At 45.7% G+C, this 19,196-nt stretch overlaps 1 protein-coding gene across 2 annotated transcripts in view; it reads right to left on the reverse strand.

Annotated features, from left to right (window-relative positions):
* Positions 1-19,196, reverse strand: part of PRKCB (protein kinase C beta) — a 304,452-nt gene that overhangs the window by 49,386 nt on the left and 235,870 nt on the right. For both annotated transcript variants that reach the window (XM_044746781.2, XM_044746780.2), the window contains exon 10: positions 7,166-7,339. In XM_044746781.2, the coding sequence (XP_044602716.1) occupies positions 7,166-7,339 (174 nt within the window). The remainder of the gene's footprint in view (positions 1-7,165; positions 7,340-19,196) is intronic.

Here is a 19,196-nt window from a genome sequence, read left to right on the forward strand (position 1 = left end):
TTGTCATTTTTTAAAGGTAGCTGATTCATAAGGGAATTCTGGGTCACAAAATACAAAATGACAGTCTACTTGGGCTACACTGGCCTCCTCGCTGCTCCTCAAACACACCGAGCATGTTCCCGCCTCAGGCACTTACACTCACTTTTCCTGCTGTCGAGAACACTTTGCCCCCAGATATCTACATGCCTCGCTCTCTCACCTTCTCTGGTCTCTGCTCAAATGTCATCCTTATCAGAAAGACCTTCCTTGATCATCCTATCAAAAATAGCATCTTTCTCTCCCCTCTATTTTTTACTGTTCTTGTTTATTACCTATCTCCTCCATTAGAATGTAAATTCCAAAGGGACAGGGATTTCATCTTTTGTTCACTGATGCACCCCTCACAGTGACGCAGCTGGGTCCTGACACATTTATTTCAACAAATAAATAGTCGTTGACAGAATCAATGAGTATCCTCCGTAGACTGGCGATAACGATCTGACTTTTAGGGACCCTGCCCATTCCAGCCCAGGCTGCCTCCCCCTCTGGAGCACCTATCTGGGGTCGGGGTTGTGCAATTCTAGAAGGTGAGCATGAGCCAGACGACCACCCTCAAGGGCCTTCCCCCAAAAGGGGTGTCACCGTCCTGCTCACCTGAGCCACACTAACGATGGTTTGCCTCGTATATACACAGTGGTCCCTAAACTTTAAGATCACTCCCACCATAAAATCTTTCCCATTGCTGCAATATCCTTGTGGGGTCAGTAGGTGACTCTTCCACAGCGGAAAGAACACCCGAAGGGGCAGTAGGGAACCTGCCACTTACCGATTGTGTAAGCAGAGCCATTTCATCTTTCTGAGGGTCGGGTCCCTTTGTATGGAAATGTGGACAGTAATACTTGCTCATAATGTTCTTGTGAAAATCAGATGTGATCACGAGAAAGTGAAAATAATTTATAAACTAGAAAAAGGAATCTGGAGTTAAGGCAGAGGCAGGACAGCAAGGCTTCGGAGTTTGGGGTTCTGGACTCTTACAGAACAAATCCCAGTACCACCACTTACCAACTGAGTGGTATTGCATGAGTTACCTAACTTCTCTGAATATCAGTGTCCTTATCTATAAATTGGGGACAGCAACTGTGCCCTCCCAGTAGGGGTGTTGGGAGGATCAAATGAGAGAATACCTGTAGAGTGCTGAGCATGTGCCTGACGCATGCTGAAGTGCTCACTAATGTCAGCTGCTGCTTTTTGTTGTTTATATCATCCCTTTTAAGCCCATTTTGGTGGCAACTCAACAGTCTACTAGTGAAAGCTTGGGCTCTGAGTTCAGCGGGCCTGTGACCCTGTGCTGTGTCTACAGAGAACTACTGTGCATCTCAGATCCTCAATCCTTTCACCAGCAAAGAGGGATGACAGATAATCCCTTCCATCATAAGATATTTTGTGAAACATGTGAAATAAAAGTTTTGAAGGCCCATACAATGGGAGATGCTCAGATGGAAAGTCAGCCACTCTAGAGACGGGAAAGCTCATCAGCATGTGCCTTTACTGAGCAGGTGAGAGATAAGCCAGGCTCGGTTAGAGCTCAGGCCCCTGCTGGAGCCTGCAGACAGGCTGGCTGCTGGTGTCCCACCCCAGGGGTGGCAGGTGCAGTGGGAATCGGTGATCCACACTCAGCACCTCTTGGGGCAGCAGTTAAGTGTAAAGCCTCTTGGAACCAGGCTGCCTGGATTCAAATCCTCGCCCTGAAATGTACTAGCTGTGTGGCCTCAGTCCCCTCATCTGTGAAACGGGTGATGACAGGACTCATCCAAAGGGTGTCATGTGGCTTAAGATGGTTAGTCCTGTGCCCGACATATAGCAGGCATTATTATGCTTTTGAAATAAATTTAATTTATAAAATTAAAATATATGTGGTTAGCCAAAAAAAAGGAAAAGTAAGTTTAAAAAAAAGTAATTTAAATTGGGGCCTTTCACTCCGTGAGCCTCTGCCGCTGAGTGAAGTTGCAATGGGAGGGGTCTCTGCTCGTCCCTCAGCTGGCCTTGCTCAGCCCCCGAGGGCCTCTCCCTCACAAGAAGTGCATCTCCTCTAGCCAAGCATAACTCTACCATGTCAAGTTACCTGCTTCCCCCCAACAACACAGCCCCTAGAGACAGGATAACTATTTCATCTGATCCTCACCAAGGAGAAAGCAAGCCGTTCCACCCCTGGCTTTGCTGGACGGGAAGAGTGCCTGGGTCTCCAATGTGGCACCTTCATCCCCAGGCAAAACTCGAATCCACTGAACCCTCGTCTTCTATGCTCTCTTGGCTCTTCTCTTCCCTGGCATGCGACAACTCCTTGCAGGGACCCAGCTGTACACTTTCCATGTCAACCCAGGCCCTGCTCTCTAATTCCAGAAAGCACACTGAAATATAGCTGAGCAAGGTGGCTCAATATTAAATGAATAAACTCACATTTACTCTATCATTTTTAAAACAGTAAATTACAAACGAAGATACTGTACTTTAATGAATATTAGTCACAAATGACTAATTTCCCCCAATCTCAACACATCCAGCTGAAATTGAAAACTGCTGCTGTGAATGAGCCCAGCTTCCTCCCTGAGAACAAGACCTCTTTGAGTCTATTTACCACACTGAGACCGTCCTTCACCTGGTGATGTCAGGGAGTCAATCTAGGGACCACCAATGGAAAAAAGAGAAGATGTGGGAATGAGGGAGTCTAGAGGTTTAAGACTCCAGTCTAGTCCTGTCTCTGCCACCACTTGAACACCCCTAGGCCTTAACTTCCCAAGGTAAAACTAGAGGTCTAGACTAGTAAGATGTATGCCCCTCCCCACCTTTGCCAAGCCCCCTCTGATATGAATTCTTGCTCACTTAATATTTTTCTTTGGCACAAAAACAGACATACAGATCAATGGAACAGAATTGAGAGCCCAGAAATAAACCCACACATCTACAGACAGCTAATTTTCAACAAGGGAGCCAAGAACATACAATGGAGAAAGGATAGTCTCTTCAATAAATGGTGTTGGGAAAACTGGACAGCCACATGCAAAAGAATGAAAGTAGATCTTATCTTACACTACACACAAACATTAACTAAAAATGGGTTAAAGATGTGAATGTAAGACCTGAAACCATGAAACTTCTAGAAGAAAACATAGGCAGTACACTCTTTGACATTGGTCTTAGCAGCATATTTTCAAGAACCATGTCTGACCAGGCAAGGGAAACAAAAGAAAAAATGAACAAATGGGACTACATCAGACTAAAAAGCTTCTGCACAGCAAAGGAAACCATCATCCAAATGAAAAGACAAGCTAACAATTGGGAGAAGATATTTTGCAAATCATATATCTGATAAGGGGTTAAGATCCAAAATATATAAAGAACTCACACATCTCAACAACAACAACAACAAAAGCCAATTTAAAAATGGGCAAAAGATCTGAACAGACATTTCTCCAAAGAAGATATATAGATGGCCAACAGGTACATGAAAAGATGTTCAACATCACTAATTATCAGGGAAATGTAAATCAAAGTTACAATGAGATATCACCTCATGCCTGGCAGAATGGCTATAATTTACAAGACAGGAAATATGTATTGGAGAGGATATGGAGAGAAGGGAACTCTCATCCACTGCTGGTGGGAATGCAAACTGGTACAGCCACTATGGAAAACAGTATGGAGATTCCTCAAAAAATTAAGAACAGAAATACCACGTGATCCAGCTATTCCACTGCTGGGTATTTATCCAAAGAACATGAAAACATGAATGCGTAAAGATACATGCACCCTTATGTTCACTGCTGCATTATTGACAATAGCCAAGACTTAGAAGCAACCCATCAAGGGACGAATGGATAAAGAAGACGTGGTGTATTTATACACAATGGAAAACTACTTAGCCATAAAAAACGATGAAATCTGCCCATCTGTGACAACACAGATGGACCTTGACGGTATTAATGCTAAGTGAAATAAGTCAGAGGAAAAAAGTCAAATACCATATGATCTCATTCATAAATAGAAGATAAAAACAACAGAAACACATAGAGACAGAGACTGGATTGGTGGTTACCACAGGGGAAGGAGGGAAGGAGGGGGGCAAAACGGGTGTTTCGGCGCACGTGTGGTGATGGATGGTAATTAGTCTTTGGGTGGTGAACATGATGTAATCTACACAGGAATCAAAACATAACGATGTACACCCGAAATTTATATAATGTTATAAACCAATGTTACCACAATGAAAAAAACTAAATTAAAAAATATTTTTTTCTTTACGTGACTCTCTTCTTTTACCCCAAAATTTTCTTTTAAGAGCAAACATTAGTCACCTTTGGAGCATAATAATGAACCAATTCATGAAAACTGTTAAATAACGGGAAGAATCAAGCATTTATCCTGCCTTTCCTATATGAACTGTACCACTGGGGAACCAGGCAATAGATAAGGAGCAGGCTCTCTTCACAAAAGCATTCCAACTAATAAATGAAAAAGAAATGATAGAATTAGGATACCACCATCTTACAATCCTTAATGAATTAATGGACCTACGCATCGAGCATCAGTGGTTGCCAATCTCACAAAAAAGAGACAATCAGACATTATGTGCCTTTGGATGAAAGAATACACTACCCCCCACGGCCTTGCCAAAGGGATGGAACCTCAGTCTGACTAAGCCTCAGGTCAACCACCAAGGCACAGGAAACACAGAGGACAGAGGGGTCCTGTGGAAGTATCCCATGACTGTGCAATCAGCAAAACCCAGACTGAAAACCGCCCAGGGATCTCAGCAGATAAAAGTAGTGGCTGGAAGGGATAGGGGAGGAAATCACTATACCAAAAGACTCAAAGACATATCAAACTTCTAAAAGCAGGAAAGATTAAACTAGCCTATCGAGGGATGAAAAACTATAAAGGCAGGCAAGGAAGTCAAGCTACCATTGGGGGGAGGTTGAGATTAGAACACAGAGAAGTTTCCAGAGTGGCTGCCAAAGTTCTCTTTCTCGGCCGGGATAGTGGTACAAGGAACTTCACCTTATAATAACTCATTACTCAAGCATGTATTTGGTGTGGTTTTCTGTATTAGTTATACCTCAAAATTAAGAAATGAAAAGACTTCATAGCACTGTCATAAATTGAAGAAGTCTGTAAAAAATATATACAATGAAAGCAAAAACAATGACCTAGAAACTGCTGGTTGCCAAAGCTCAGAACCTGAAGCCTGGTACTCTCTCTTTGTTAAAAAAGTGAGTGTTAGAAAGATGTTGTGGGCGTCCCAGAACCAAAGGGAAACATTGTCCTCGACGTACTCAGAAGAACTTCAAGTGAGCTGAGGAGGGGAATGTAATTTCAAATCCATGCCCCACCCAGAAGCACCCTTCACGCTACCCAGAATAGTGGTGCATGCTCCATACTTTGGCAAACACGATTCCAGCTCCTGGTCCTGCCTGCAGTGAGGCAAAGGATGTTCTTATAGCCCTGTGTCACCCAGCAGACCCCAAAGGGGCTGGTGGACCAAAGTCCCCTCAGGAATACTGTACATATTGCCTAAAATGTTTCCTCCCTCGACAACCTGTGGTAGCGAGACTATCTAGGATTTGGAGAATCTGGCCCCAGCAAAAATCATCTCATCACTCAAAACGCAGACGCCTTTGTGGCGACCAGGTCACGCTCTGCAGACCCAATCGCCTCTCCAGGTTCTGCCATCACACCCCCTATTGCGTTGTTTTGTAACCATCCCCACATCTGTTTCCTCTGCACTAAGACCATGAATTTCTTAAAAACAGGACCTAGCTTACTCAGCTCTATACCTAGCACTTTGTCAAGGCCAATGTTAAATGTTTGTGAAGTGAATAACCAACATTTCTTGAGCGTTCACCAGGTACCCAGCACTGTGTTAAGAGCTTCTCAGGTGTAATCTCACTTCCTCCTCACAACAACCTTGTCGCTACTATTATCTCATCCATTTTACAGATGAGGAAACTGAGGCCCAGAATGGTTTTATAATTTTCCCAAGGCCACTCAGCCAATAAGTGACAGAGCCGGGATCTGAACCCATGTTTCTCTGACCCCAAAAATGTATCAAGAAACTACTTCGAACAGGGAAGGAGCAAGTTCCAGCTCTACCCATCTCACACAGGGCAGTTCTCCGGCTGGCGTGTGGTCTGCAATAAGAAAACACCCCGAGTCCGGCTATGGGTCTTTCTCGGCTGCGAATGTTTAACCTAGCTTAGCAGAGCACAGAACTTGGTGATGCTGGAGAAGAGAGGAAGTCCCAACCTTTAAATTATACACGGCATACAATAGCATCCCCTCTCACAAAGGGGTTGAGCTCTAAAATTAGTATGTAGGGTAAGAGCTGGAGAGAGTCAAAATAATCTTGAAAAATCCCTTAAAGCATCTTTCAGTCACCGGGCCACTGGCCCTTAGAAGCCCCAAAGGCAAGAATTTACTTTTTACCTCTTTGTCTTTGGCCTCTGGCCTCCCCGTCCTGAGGTATGGAGGCCAAGGTCTAATTTGGATAGGAAAAAGCTATGAAGTTACTTAAAGGGATGTCTCCTGCTCTTGGAGATAGAGTTGGAATCACAGTTAATAGTAGATAGTGGACAAATGTCCCCTTCCCTTCATTGGAGCCACAGCTCTGAGCTCATAGCCCCTGCCTAGGACACTGTGCGCCTTCCGGGAGTCCTCTGAGGGCTTTCTCAGGCTACCCCGCCTCCAAGAAGGTCCATGCCACTTGCAGGATGTACTCGTGCATATATCTGAAGGGTCTGCAGGGCCGACCGTGACCATCTAAAGTCACAACGCAGGGACCTTTTCTCACTGCCGTCTGGAAGTTCTGCTATTACATCTCATATTGTAAGACCAAAAGTCCTGAGTGCCGGTCCTCAAGTCACCTCTTGCTGTCAGGGAAAGGCCCTGCTCTGTTGGTTATAAAACCAATTGCCTGAGTTCCTTTATCTTTGTTGAAACAGCATCTGCCTCAGAGGAGAGCACTTCTCAGCAGCAACCTCAGAAACTCTCAGAAGACTTCCCAGGCCCCAAATCTTCCCGTCTAGAATGGGAGAGCCCAGGGGTTCCTTTGGGGTGGGTGCTGCTGGGATAGCTTTGCCCAAATCCTGGTGAAACCCTGGAGGTGGAGTGGCCAGGCCTGCATGCCAGTTACCATGGTCTGAAAGCAGGAGTGCAGCTGGGTCAGGAACGGCGGCTTCCCGGGCAGGGCCAGCACCCGCTTCTCCACCATCGTGCATTCCACATCGTCATCTTGGATCACCACATCCTTCTTGAGGATCTTCACAGCATAGAGCTCATCTGTGCCCTTTCGCTCTGAGAGCATGACCTGGAAAGAGAGCAAGGATGTCAGGATAGTTGGAAGGGGCCCGAGGGAAAGCCACGGGTGGCTGATGTTCCTTCAAATCCACTCCAAGCTTTGTCCAGACGCCCTCTGTTGACACGGAAACAATAGGCGAAGTTTTGACAGACCTCACACTTAGAATGGCTGAACCTAGTGAAGAGAGGATGGTTCCAAGAGCAATGATCCAGTACCGATCCCTTTGGGATATGTATCAATGCCCAACCAACATGGTTAGAACATAAACCCCACGGGGGCAAGCATCTTTGCTTGTTTTGTTCACAGGTGTAACCCAGGAGCCTGGAATAGTGCCTGGCACATGGTAGATGTTTAATAAAGATCTGCTGAATGAGAGAATCAGTGAATTCCTGATAAAACTGAATTTGGGGCACTTGTTCCCTATTCATTCAACTATTTAATATTCATTAGGATCCTGCTAGGCACTGGGGATACAGCAAAAAACAAGCAGGCACGTTCTCTGACCCTGCACTCCAAAGAGGAAGGAAGACTTCAGACATTAATTACAGGGATGATTAACGCAACATTTTAACATCCTCTCCTGTTGTCCTGGGGGTTCTTTCCACGCAGCTGTGGTCACAATCAGGGCATGTAAATTGGTGTGCTTGTGATATCATTATTTTCACTGGTTGTGACTATGCCAGAGGGAACAGTGACCAGCAGGTACCATTCTCAAGAAGCCACTTAGGAAGCACAGGGTAGGACTACTTGCACAAGACCCAGCCTGGCCTGGGGGCTTCTGGGAAGGCTTCCTGGAGGAGGAAGCAATCATATTGAAGTATTTATTGCATGCACTATATAGGATATTTTGTAGATAATATTATCAATCACCACAATATTTTTGAGCACATATCAATGTGCCAGACAACGAGTGGTTTTCATGTATTATTTCTCATTTACTTTGCATAAGACCTAGTAGGTAGGAACCATTAAGAATCCTATTTTATAGAGAACAGAGGCTCAGGGAGGGTAAGCAACCTGTCACAGCATGAATTCAGTTAGGAACAGAGGCAGGATTTGAACTCCGGTCTACCGGACTGCAAAGTCTCTGCCTGTAAATGCTCCACCTGCCCAGAGCTCCAGAAGAATCCTCCAGGAGGTTAGGTGGCTGAGGAAACAAAGTGCTCACATCTGACTCAGCTGGAGGACCAGAGAATGCAACAGAGGCCTGGGGTCAGAGGAAGTGATGCACGGAGGGAGGCTCAAGGAGGAAGGGCAGCACAGCCCGCTCCACTCGGCCCTTATCCTAAAGGTCAGAGGTCTGACTGGACTCATGCACAGAAGCTTCCAGCCGAGCTCCCTGGCTCACGCAGAGGCCCCGTCTCCTGCTCTCACCATCTTCTGGCTTGTCACAGCCGGGGGGGGGGCCCGGGCACTGCAGACTCAGGACTTTAGAGCTCTTAGGAAGAAAGTTTCCTGGCGTCCGCTTCCACAGCAACAGGACTTTCTCAACCTTTTTCTCTTCAGCCCCACAGTAGAAATAGGAGCTGCCAAGCTGAGCAGGTCTCACCTGCTGGCATTTACTCAGTCCTCACAGCAGACCCACCAGCCCACGCTGCAGGGTAGGGCTCAAAGTGCTGGAACGTGTGTCTTAGTTTATTTCCCATTTCCTTCTGTTCTCTCGCTGGTACCCAAGAGCCGTTTCCCTTCCCCAGCCCTCACCAAGGCAGAAACAGTGACTCCAGGGAGCCACCGTCCTAAGATGTAAAGAGTCGGGTGGAGTTGGGTGCTCTGCTCCCAGATTCCAGAGAAGGCTGGGGCAAGTGCAGGGAGGGGGCAGCGAGGTGATGTGGCCAGAAGGCAAATGGGGAGAGGGCCAGGGATTGGGAGTGAGAAGAACCTGCAGCTGAGAGGACCCCAGAGTACAACAGATGCTCAGGCTGTGCTTTCTTTGCTTGTGGACAGCCCCACAGACCCATCAGACGGGTCAAGGCACCACCTCACAATCCTGAATACTTGTAACACCCCCTACACCTGCCACACTCACACACTGCTTGTGAACACAGGGGAGGGGCGCTGGGCACCTTGAATGCTGACGCAGTCATGGTAGGACATCTTAGTGCCCTGCCTGGGGAGAAGCAGGACAGATGGCTGGGAATTCCCCACGCACCAGCAGCACGGGTGGACATCCTACATCTGTTTCAATTATCCCCATTCTACAGATAAGCAAACTGAGGCTCAGAGAGATTAACCTGCTTGAGCTAATGATTGCTGTAAAAATGCAGACCTGAACATGCTCCTCGAATGCTTAAAGTCCTTCACTGGTACCTGCAAGCCACACAATTCCATAACCACATCCTCCTCTTTCTCTTCCTTTGAATGTTCTGTTCCCACTGCCTGCAGTGTCCAGCCCAGCTGATAACTTTCAGTGATCCACTTAGACCAAAGGGGTTACTCCCTCCTCTGGGCACCAGGATTGCTTGGTAGCCCTGTCAGTGACTTTGACACAGGCTTTTCCAAACTTCAACCAATCAGTCATGTGCCTTTTCCCATCTTTTCCTACCACCTAAACTGGTACTTGCTTAGTATTTTAAAAATCCAGTCATTTTTTTACTTAACTAAACTTATCTGAAAAGGAAACTTTATATCACCACTATTAATGGCAAGCCAGGATCACTAGCCATAAATGGAAGACAAACATAAAAATAAATAAAAGCAAAGCAGTGCAGGAAATTCTACCTCGATACTGCTCACTGCTGAAGGTTCTGAGCCAGGCCCTGCATTTTCTCCTTGTTAAAGGAAAAAATGATATTAGCAAATATTAGAGAACTATTAGTGGCATATTACCATCAAATGAGACTTTCTTGTTCGAGTAATTAGAAACACAAAAAGAAAACATAAAGAGAGAATAATGGATATCTTGATGTGATTTACTTTTATGTAATATCACGTCTATGTACCACCTAAAAAAAACTCAAGTACTAAACTAAAATCATCTTGCAAATCATCAAGGAGAGGGGTTCACACCTTAGGAAATTCTGTTGCATTTGTAAAGATAGGTTTTTTAGTCGATCAACAAGGTTGTATAAAGATTCTCAGTGCCTTGCCCTGTCCTAACCACATGGGTAGAGGGAAGAACAAGCCAGTGCCAGATGGCACTTCTAACATCACGCGAGTGGTATGCAAATGTGCCAAGTTTGGGAAATTCTCTTATATTGGTTGGAGGGAAATAGAACTGACGCACATGAAACATAGGTAACAATTTAGATATAGAACTGAATTAAATTCTAGAGCAGGGGTCGGCAAACTTTTTCTGTAAAGGTCCAAATAGTAAACATTATAGGCTTTTTGGGAAATCTCGGTATCAACTACTTCACTCCACCATTGTAGCACTAACGCAGCCATAGACAATACACAACGATTAGCTGTGTTCCAATAAAACTTTATTTACAAAAATATATGGTGGGCCAGGCACCCTGTTCTAGAACTTGTGTTTCAAGAAAGATGAGGAAAAATAAGAGTGACTATCCTATCAAAAGTGGCTGCAGTTTAATTTGGAGATGAACTCTACCATCTCTTTCATTTATTCCAACTCCTTATTAGAAGAACCCTCTGACTGGTCAGTGGACCCACCTGGCCCTAGATGATTGGATCAGAGGTAGATAACTGATCTAAGCTGAGCCAATCAGATTCTCTCTCCTAAAATTTGGAATTGAGACACTCCAAGCAGTCAGTCCTGGGCCACTGAATAGAGAAACACACAGAGCTGCCTAGAGTGGTCCTTTTCCACCACACACAGGCAGAGACGAATGAAACACACGTGCAGGGGAGAAAAAAAGGTCAGAGAATGAGCAGAGGCCTTGCTTTCCAGTTCCTGGTTCCAATCTCTCATGAGGCTTGGCTGTTTCCTATTAGAAACCTCCATATCCCTCCAATAAAGTTACCATTTTTATTTATATTAGGGTGAATGGATTTCTGTTTCTTAGAGATCCTGTAAGACAAAATTATTACCCGGGTATCTCAAATTCTTAATAAAAATAAAAATTTCAGGAAGCCAAATAGCATTAGGTCAGGACGTGACCTAAAACAAGGCAAATTCCACGCTGTGTAAGGACAGAGCCTCTTGCCTGTATCAGAAGCACATGGGGGCACTTGTTTACAATACAGATTCCAAGCACCTTCTCGCATCCGGAAGCTCTGGGCGGTGGCCTGGGAGTCTGCATTTTAACAAGCACCTCCCCTCCCCTTCATTCTAATCACTAAATTTGTTGTTCTGAGGAAGTATGAGGTGCTCTTAAAACTGATTCATTTAATGCGGTGGTTAGGAAGTGTCCACAGGTACAACAGAATCCTTCGATCTTGATTTTCCTGAGACTCTCTCAGCAGTCATTCATGTGGGGTGAGAAGGGAACTTTCTTTTGCTTCTTAATATTTTAATGAAGCTTTCCTTTTTGGTAGGAATCTCTCTGCCCCCTCTTAGAGAACTATTTGAGAGCTTTCCCCATGTCATGAAGGAAGTGATATTCTGTGGTGGTTTCAAAAGATGTCTACAACAGAATTGAGAGCCCAGAAATAAACCCATGCATCTATGGACTGCTGATTTTCGACAAGGGAGCCAAGAACATACAACAGTGAAAGGAAAGTCTCTTCAATAAGTGGTGCTGGGAAAACTAGACAGCCACATGCAAAAGAATGAAAGTAGACCATTATCTTACACCATACACAAAAATTAACCCAAAATGGATTAAAGACTTGCATGTAAGACCTGAAGCCATGAAACTTCTAGAAGATAACATAGGCAGTACACTCTTTGACATCGGTCTTAGTAGTATCTTTTTGAATACCATGTCTTAACAGGCAAGGGAAACAAAAGAAAAAATAAACAAATGGGACCACATCAGCCTAAAGAGCTTCTGTACAACAAAATGAAAAGACAACCTAACAACTGGGAGAAGATATTTGCAAATCATCTATCTGATAAGAGGTTAATCTCCAAAATATATAAAGAACTCATACATCTTAAAAACAAAGAAACAAATAGCCCAACTAAAAAATGGGCAAAAGATCTGAACAGGGATTTCTCCAAAGAAGATATACAGATGGCCAACAGGCACACAAAAAGATGCTCAACATCACTAATTATCAGGGAAACGCAAATCAAAACTACAACAAGTTATCACTTCACACCTGTGAGAATGGCTCTAATTAAAAAGAGAAGAAACAACAAGCATTGGAGAGGACGTGCAGAGAAAAGAACTCTCCTACACTGCTGGTGGGGTAAACTGGTGCAGCCACTATGGAAAACAGTATGGAGATTCTTCAAAAACTTAAGAATAGAACTACCAGATGATCCAATTTTTCCACTGCTGGGTATTTATCCAAAGCACATGAAAACAGAAATGCATAAAAATATATGCACCCCCATGTTTATTTCAGCATTATTCACAATAGCCAAGACTTGGCAGCAACCTAGATGCGCATCAAGGGACAAATGAATAAAGAAGATGTAGTACAGACACACAATGGAATACTACTCAGCCATAAAAAAGATGAAATCTTGCCATCTGGGACAACATGGATGGACCCTGAGGGCATTAGGCTCAGTGAAATAAGTCAGATAGAGAAAGCCAAATAATCTATGATCTCACTCATAAGTAGAAGGTAGAAGATGAGAGCAAGAACAACAACAAACACATAGCAACAGAGATTAGATTGGTTGTTACCAGAAGGGAAGAGAGGTGGGAGGAGGGCATTTGTGTATGGGGACAGATGGTAATTAGTCTTTGGGTGGTGAACATGATGTAATCTACACAGAAATCAAAACATAATGATGTACACCTGAAACTTATATAATGTTCTAAAGCAATGTTACCTCAATAAAAAAAAATATCATATCTACAAATATTTAATACTCCTCAATCAAGAGGCAGAGTCTAAGCCCTCTCCCCTTGACCTGGGCAGGTCTTTGTGACTGACTCAGCAAAGAGAATATAGTGGAAGTGATCTTGTGTGACTTCTGAGGCAGTAGCTTCTATCAGTTTCTCTTGGGACACGTGCCTTTGGAGCCCTGAGGCCATGGTGCTGACAAGTCCACAGAATGAGACTTCACGGAGGAGCCCGGAGATTACATGAAGAGCTTGGTGCCCAGACAGCACCAGGTGGAGCCACACTGGCCCAGCCCCGGCCACCATAAGAGAAAGCCTGAACCACAATCAACCAGCGCGCATTCCCAATTTCCTGACCCTTGGAGACCGTGAGAGACAACATACGATTGTCGTTTGAAACCTCTGAGTTTGGGGATGACCTGGTATGCAGAATGGACATCTAAGTTCCTATGTGCGCTAATGCAAACCAGCGTTGTCACGTGTGGCCCTGTACCTCGGTTTGTTTAATTCTTGGGTTTCGCTGTGCACACATTTTTCAATCAATTTATTTTAGAAAAAAGGCTTCAATTGAGAGGGGCAATGGAGATGAAATTCATTCTGCCTTCCAATTGTATCACCTTTCCTAGTCTAATCCAGGACATGGAAGGCTGGTCAGCTCATCCATTCATTCAGTAAGCATTAGGTAAGTGTCTAGGATGTGCCAGGCACTAAGTTAGGCACTGGGGATGCAAAATGACAAGGCCCCTGCCCTCATGAAGCTTACACTCCAGCACAAATAATACCTAATTGAGTCACGAGTAAACCCCTGAAAGAGAAGGGCACGGTGCTCTGCAAATGTTTACAGGGAGGACTCAACCTGATTGGTGGGTCAGCAAAAGATGCCCTGAGGAAGTGACAGTTAGGCTGAGACCTGAAGTATCAACAGGACTAGCAAGGTGGAGATGGGGGGGGCATCTTCCAGCCCAAAGGAAGAGAACTGTACTCCCTTAGGATTAAATTCCCTGCATGCATAAAGCTTGGCCTAGAATTACTGCAGGAAGTAAGCACTCAAGCTCTAGAACTCAAATTCCAGGTTCCAACTCAAAACGTCTGAGACACAGCGAATGACTCTCCTGCAGAATCTGAGAGACCCAGCAGCCAGAGCAGCACCGGTGCTGAGCAGGGTGACTGCACAAAGAGGAGGCGATGTTCGTTCAAAGGGGATGGCCCAATGTTTGTGCTGGGGAGAGAAAGGGCAATGCTGGGAGGGAGGCCCAGCACATGAGGGGAGGTGGCTGGCTTGGGGTTGACAGGACAGCCACTCCCACTTCTTACTTACGCTGTGCATTGACTCATTTACCTTCCACACCACTATGTAGGGTAGGTACCACTACTATATTCCCAATTTACAGATGAGGAAGCTAGGTTCTTAGAGATGTTAGGTGACCTGGCCAAAGTCACTCCACCACAAAGTGACACTTCCTAGGTCACCTGTCTCCTACATCCATGCTTTTAACCACACCCTATCTGATTCTCTGAGCCCTAAATACCAAGTGGTGCATTGTGAGGCTGCTCTGTCTGCAAATTATTGCTGGGGTGTTTCGAATTTGGTTCCAGATCCTGGCCTTATTCCTCCCTTTCTCACCCATTCCAGCTGTTGAGGCTTGGGACCCGGTGGGCTATTCATGGCCAAGGACAGAACAGTCATTTCCTTTCTCTGTTTCTTATACAACCATTAACGAACCATTCATTCACTTAGCAAGATGAGCCTGGTGTGAGTGAGTGCTGCAGTCACCATTCCCGTTCATCCTGCGCTCCACAAGTTCTATGGGGAATTCTGTGCTAGGCACGATGCCTGGTCCTGATGATACAGCCATAAACAGAACACACATGGCCCTGCTTCCAATCATAAGTGGCTTGAGAAGATCCTACTTCCTCCACCGGGGCCCTGAAGCCTTGGCACAGGACAGAGAAATGGCAGAAAAATAGCCAAAGCACCGGCTATGGCGGTGATGGCCATGTTCTAAAATGTTCTTTCAAGTGGAAACGATCTTTTATGAATTGTCTCAGGCAGTTTCTGGAGCTTTCCCTGGAGTTCATACCAACATAGAGGGCGTGGGCTGTTTGCTCAGCTGTCCCTCCATCTCCAGGGTGAGGATTCCAAACAGATTGAGAGGATGTGTTGAAGTGACGTTCTTATCAAATTCCAAGCCACATCTGTTACCCAAGAATCTTCTGGGAGAGATGTGATAAATAGCAACACTCCAGTGACAGCAGATAACATGGAGGAAAGCAGCCCAGGGACTCCCGGGTGGAAAGTTTGTTGTGGTGAACTTTCCTGGCGAATCCACATGGTGAAATGTGCCTGAAATCTAAGCTCTTGGCCAAGGGACAGTGTTGCATAATGGTTAGGGCACTGATTTTAGAGCTAGAAGCCCTGGTACACGTCCAAGTTCCTCCACATACTAGCTGCATGACCTCGGGAAATTCACTTACCTTTCCCAAGCCTTCATTTCCTCATCTGTAAAATAGGGACACCAACAATACCAAGCTTTTGGTGGTACTGAGGGAACTTTGTGGGATAAAGTGTGCAAAGCACACACCTTGACTCAGTCCTGTGCCAGGCAAATGATGAGTGCTCAAAACCCGCTGTTTGTACTCATTTCTGAGGGCTGCCAGAGGAAGGAACCAGAAATTGGGTGGCATAAGACAACAGGGTTAGGGTTAGGAATTTATTCTCTCACGGTTCTGGCGACCAGAAGTCCAAAATCAAGATGTGGGCAGGGCTGGTTCCTTTGGGAGGCTCTGATCCACGCCTCTCTCCCAGCTTCAGCTGGCTGCCAGCGACCGTTGGCACTCCTTGGCTTGCAGATGCATCACTCCAATCTCCGCCTCTGTCTTCACATGAGCTTCTTCCCTGGGTCTCTGTGTCTGTGTCCACTCTTCCTCTCTTATGAGGTCTCCAGTCATTGGATTGGGGCCCACCCTAATCCAGTATGACCTCATCTTAACTTGATTACATCTGCAAAGACCCTATGTCCAAATAGGGCCGCATTCACAGGTCCGGGAAGTTAGGACTTGAACATAAATTCTGGGAGGAGACAAGTCTGCCCACCACAGTGGTTATCAGCAACTTCATCTTTTCAGAGAACAAGCCAGGGGACTGCTTGTGATCCTTGTACCAATTTCCAGTCCTCAAGTGGCTAAGGAGATCTGCGCTGAGGGAACTGTGTGTTCATTTGCTGACTAATGAGAGAAGGCAGAGACAGTCAGGGGCCCAAGACCCCTTCCCCACTCCCCCAACTTCAACAGACACCCACCAGAAGTCCAAAGCCAAATGGAGCCTCCCTCAATTCCTTTCTCTTACATCTCTCATCCAACACATCAACAAGTTTTGTCAGCTCTACTTTCAAAATACATACCACATCCACCCTCCTTCCTGCTCTAAGCCCCACGGTCTCTAACCTGGTCTCCTGCAATTGCCTCCTAACTAATTCTCTGCTTCCACTTTACTTCTCCCAACCTCCACGTACACTGTGTCCTCCACAGCGCCCAACAGTGCTTTAAAGCTCAAGTGGGCTCGTGTCACGCAGACTTCCTTGGATCTTCCTCCGTCTTCCCGCTGCACTTAGCACTGAATCCTATCTCTTGGGATTGCTGCATCCCGTTTGTCCTGCCTGCAGGATGCTTCCCCCAGATATGCTCAACAGTTTTCTCCCTTACCTTGTCCAGTGTGACCTGCTTGCAGAGGTCCTCCCTGACCACCGTCTCTAAAACTGCAGTCACCTCTGTTGCTCCCCATTGGCTTCCGCTATTTTTTTTTTCTTCACAGCACTTACTACCCCTGGCAGCATAGTAATCTCTATTTGTTTATTTTCCTCTCTTCTTAGAATGTAAGCTCTGTGAGAGCAGCTATTTTGTTTGGCTTGCTCTCTGTTACATCCCCAACATCTAGCACCTAGTAGACACTCACTCAGTATCTGTTGAATAAATGAATGAAAAGATCTGAGTGGGGGGCAAGTAGCTAAAAAACTCTAGAGCGAGGTTACCAAAGATCTTCAGATACTTAGGCCTCAGCATTGTTTAATTTACCTACGACTATATCCAACCCATATTTCACAAAGAATTGGAGGTAGCATTCAAGATTATATAACATAAGCAGATTTTATGGTATGTAAATCATACCTCAATAAAGCTGGATAGAGTGGTTACACAGCATGTAGCGCGTATGCATATGTATTGTGTATATATACATATATATATTCATGCATATATATACTAAATATAGTGCGTACTCTCAGCTTCCTAGAGGCCAAAGCAGCCAGAGATACATGAAAAATAATAAAAGTTCCTATTTTCTATAAGGGAAATCATTTTTTGAGGAGAAAAATAAGCTTCCCCTAGAACTTAGGTCTAAAAAAAATGTCTTGCATGGATCTTGAACACACAGTGCTGTGGCGGATGATGTGCTTAACCACACCCATACAAGGTTGGAAGAGGAGGAGGAGCAAACCATCGAGCACCGTGGGAGCTGCAAGCTTGACTGACACACAGGGAGCGGGAAAAGATTCTCACTCGATGAACTCAGAGGCTGCATCTAAAACAGAGAGACAGTGGGGCTCACAGGGTCCCCGAACACTAATTTTGGAGAAAAGGATTGGGAAGGTGCAGCGAGCCGGGGTCGACATGGGAGAGGGGTAGAGAGGCAAGTTAAAGCCATGTGTGCACACTGTCAGCTGAGGGGCACCTCGAGCCCCTCTGCTCCTCCGGTCCCACACCCATCACACTAGGGAGAGGCCTTACAGACAAGGCTGGGTACCCGACTGGGTGCTGATCTGCTGCAAGGTGTGTACCCTCCTCCAGTTTAGGATTCCACCTCTTTGAGGGTTGCCCCGCTCTCTGGGGCTGTCTCCCGCTTGGGCTGCACCCAGTCCCTCTGAAGACCCGCAGAGGGTACCTTAGATCAGCTCAACTCTAAGTTTCAAGGCAGATTCGGGCTCCTCCCCTCTCCCATCCTTTCTTGGGCTTGCCTTGCCTGCTTGCACTGAGCTCCTGTTTCTCCAGGCTGCACATTAGAACACCATGCGGAGCTTTTAGAAGCTGATGCTTGGGCCACACTCCAGACCAATTAAATCAGAATCTTCTAAATATTTGGGCCTTCCTGTGCTGGGCCTGGCCTGCCCTGGGGGAGGCCATCAGGATGCTGTTGTAATCAGGTCCAGAAACGCTGGGCAGACACCATCCACCTGCACTTCCAAGGCTGTTACCCACTCAGGAGTAGGATTTTGAGGGAAATTTGGATGCGGCCAGGTTAAAAAAGGAGGTTAACGTCAGCATCCTTATCTTTACAACATGGCAGGTATCCTGACAAGCTCTTCAATACAAGAATGAGATTATGATACCAACCGAGTCTGAGGAGCTGGAAGTTTATATCTAATTTGAATTGCAAAATCATAGTAGGTACAAGCTCAGCTCTGTAATCATGAGTTCAAAGCCTGACTCTATCATGTGCTTGCTGTGTGATCTTGGGCAAGTTACTTAACCTCTCTGAGTCTCAGTTCCCTCATCCACAAAAGGGGCATAATGATAGTTCCTCTCTCACAGGGTTGTGGTGAGAGCAGGTAATATAATGCATGTAAACCTCAGTGCCCAGCACACAGCAAGCCGTATTGTTAAAGTGAAAGCATAATTAGGGAGAACAAGAGAAATGTTCTAACTCCTTCTGTGGGGATAGAGGTTCTCTCCCACATTCTCCAGATGGGAGAAAGAGAAAGGCAGAAAGTGAATCAGAGCCATAGGCCAAAATTTCTGCAAAATCTGAAGCCCAGGAGATCCTTATGCGAAGCCCAGAAGGAAAGGCAAGGTTGTCCTGTCTGTGCTTAGAGCTGGGGCAGGGCAAGAGGCCTCCAGAAGAGGCTAAGAGGACTCTCCCGCATGGAACTGCATGCCCAGCACAGAAAGGCTTCCCTGTGGAATCAGCAGACCAGCTGTCAACTTCCAAGATTCCAAATACGGAAGGGGCT

The sequence above is a fragment of the Equus asinus genome, chromosome 14 (assembly GCF_041296235.1).
Source record: "Equus asinus isolate D_3611 breed Donkey chromosome 14, EquAss-T2T_v2, whole genome shotgun sequence".
In the NCBI taxonomy this organism is placed as follows: domain Eukaryota; kingdom Metazoa; phylum Chordata; class Mammalia; order Perissodactyla; family Equidae; genus Equus; species Equus asinus.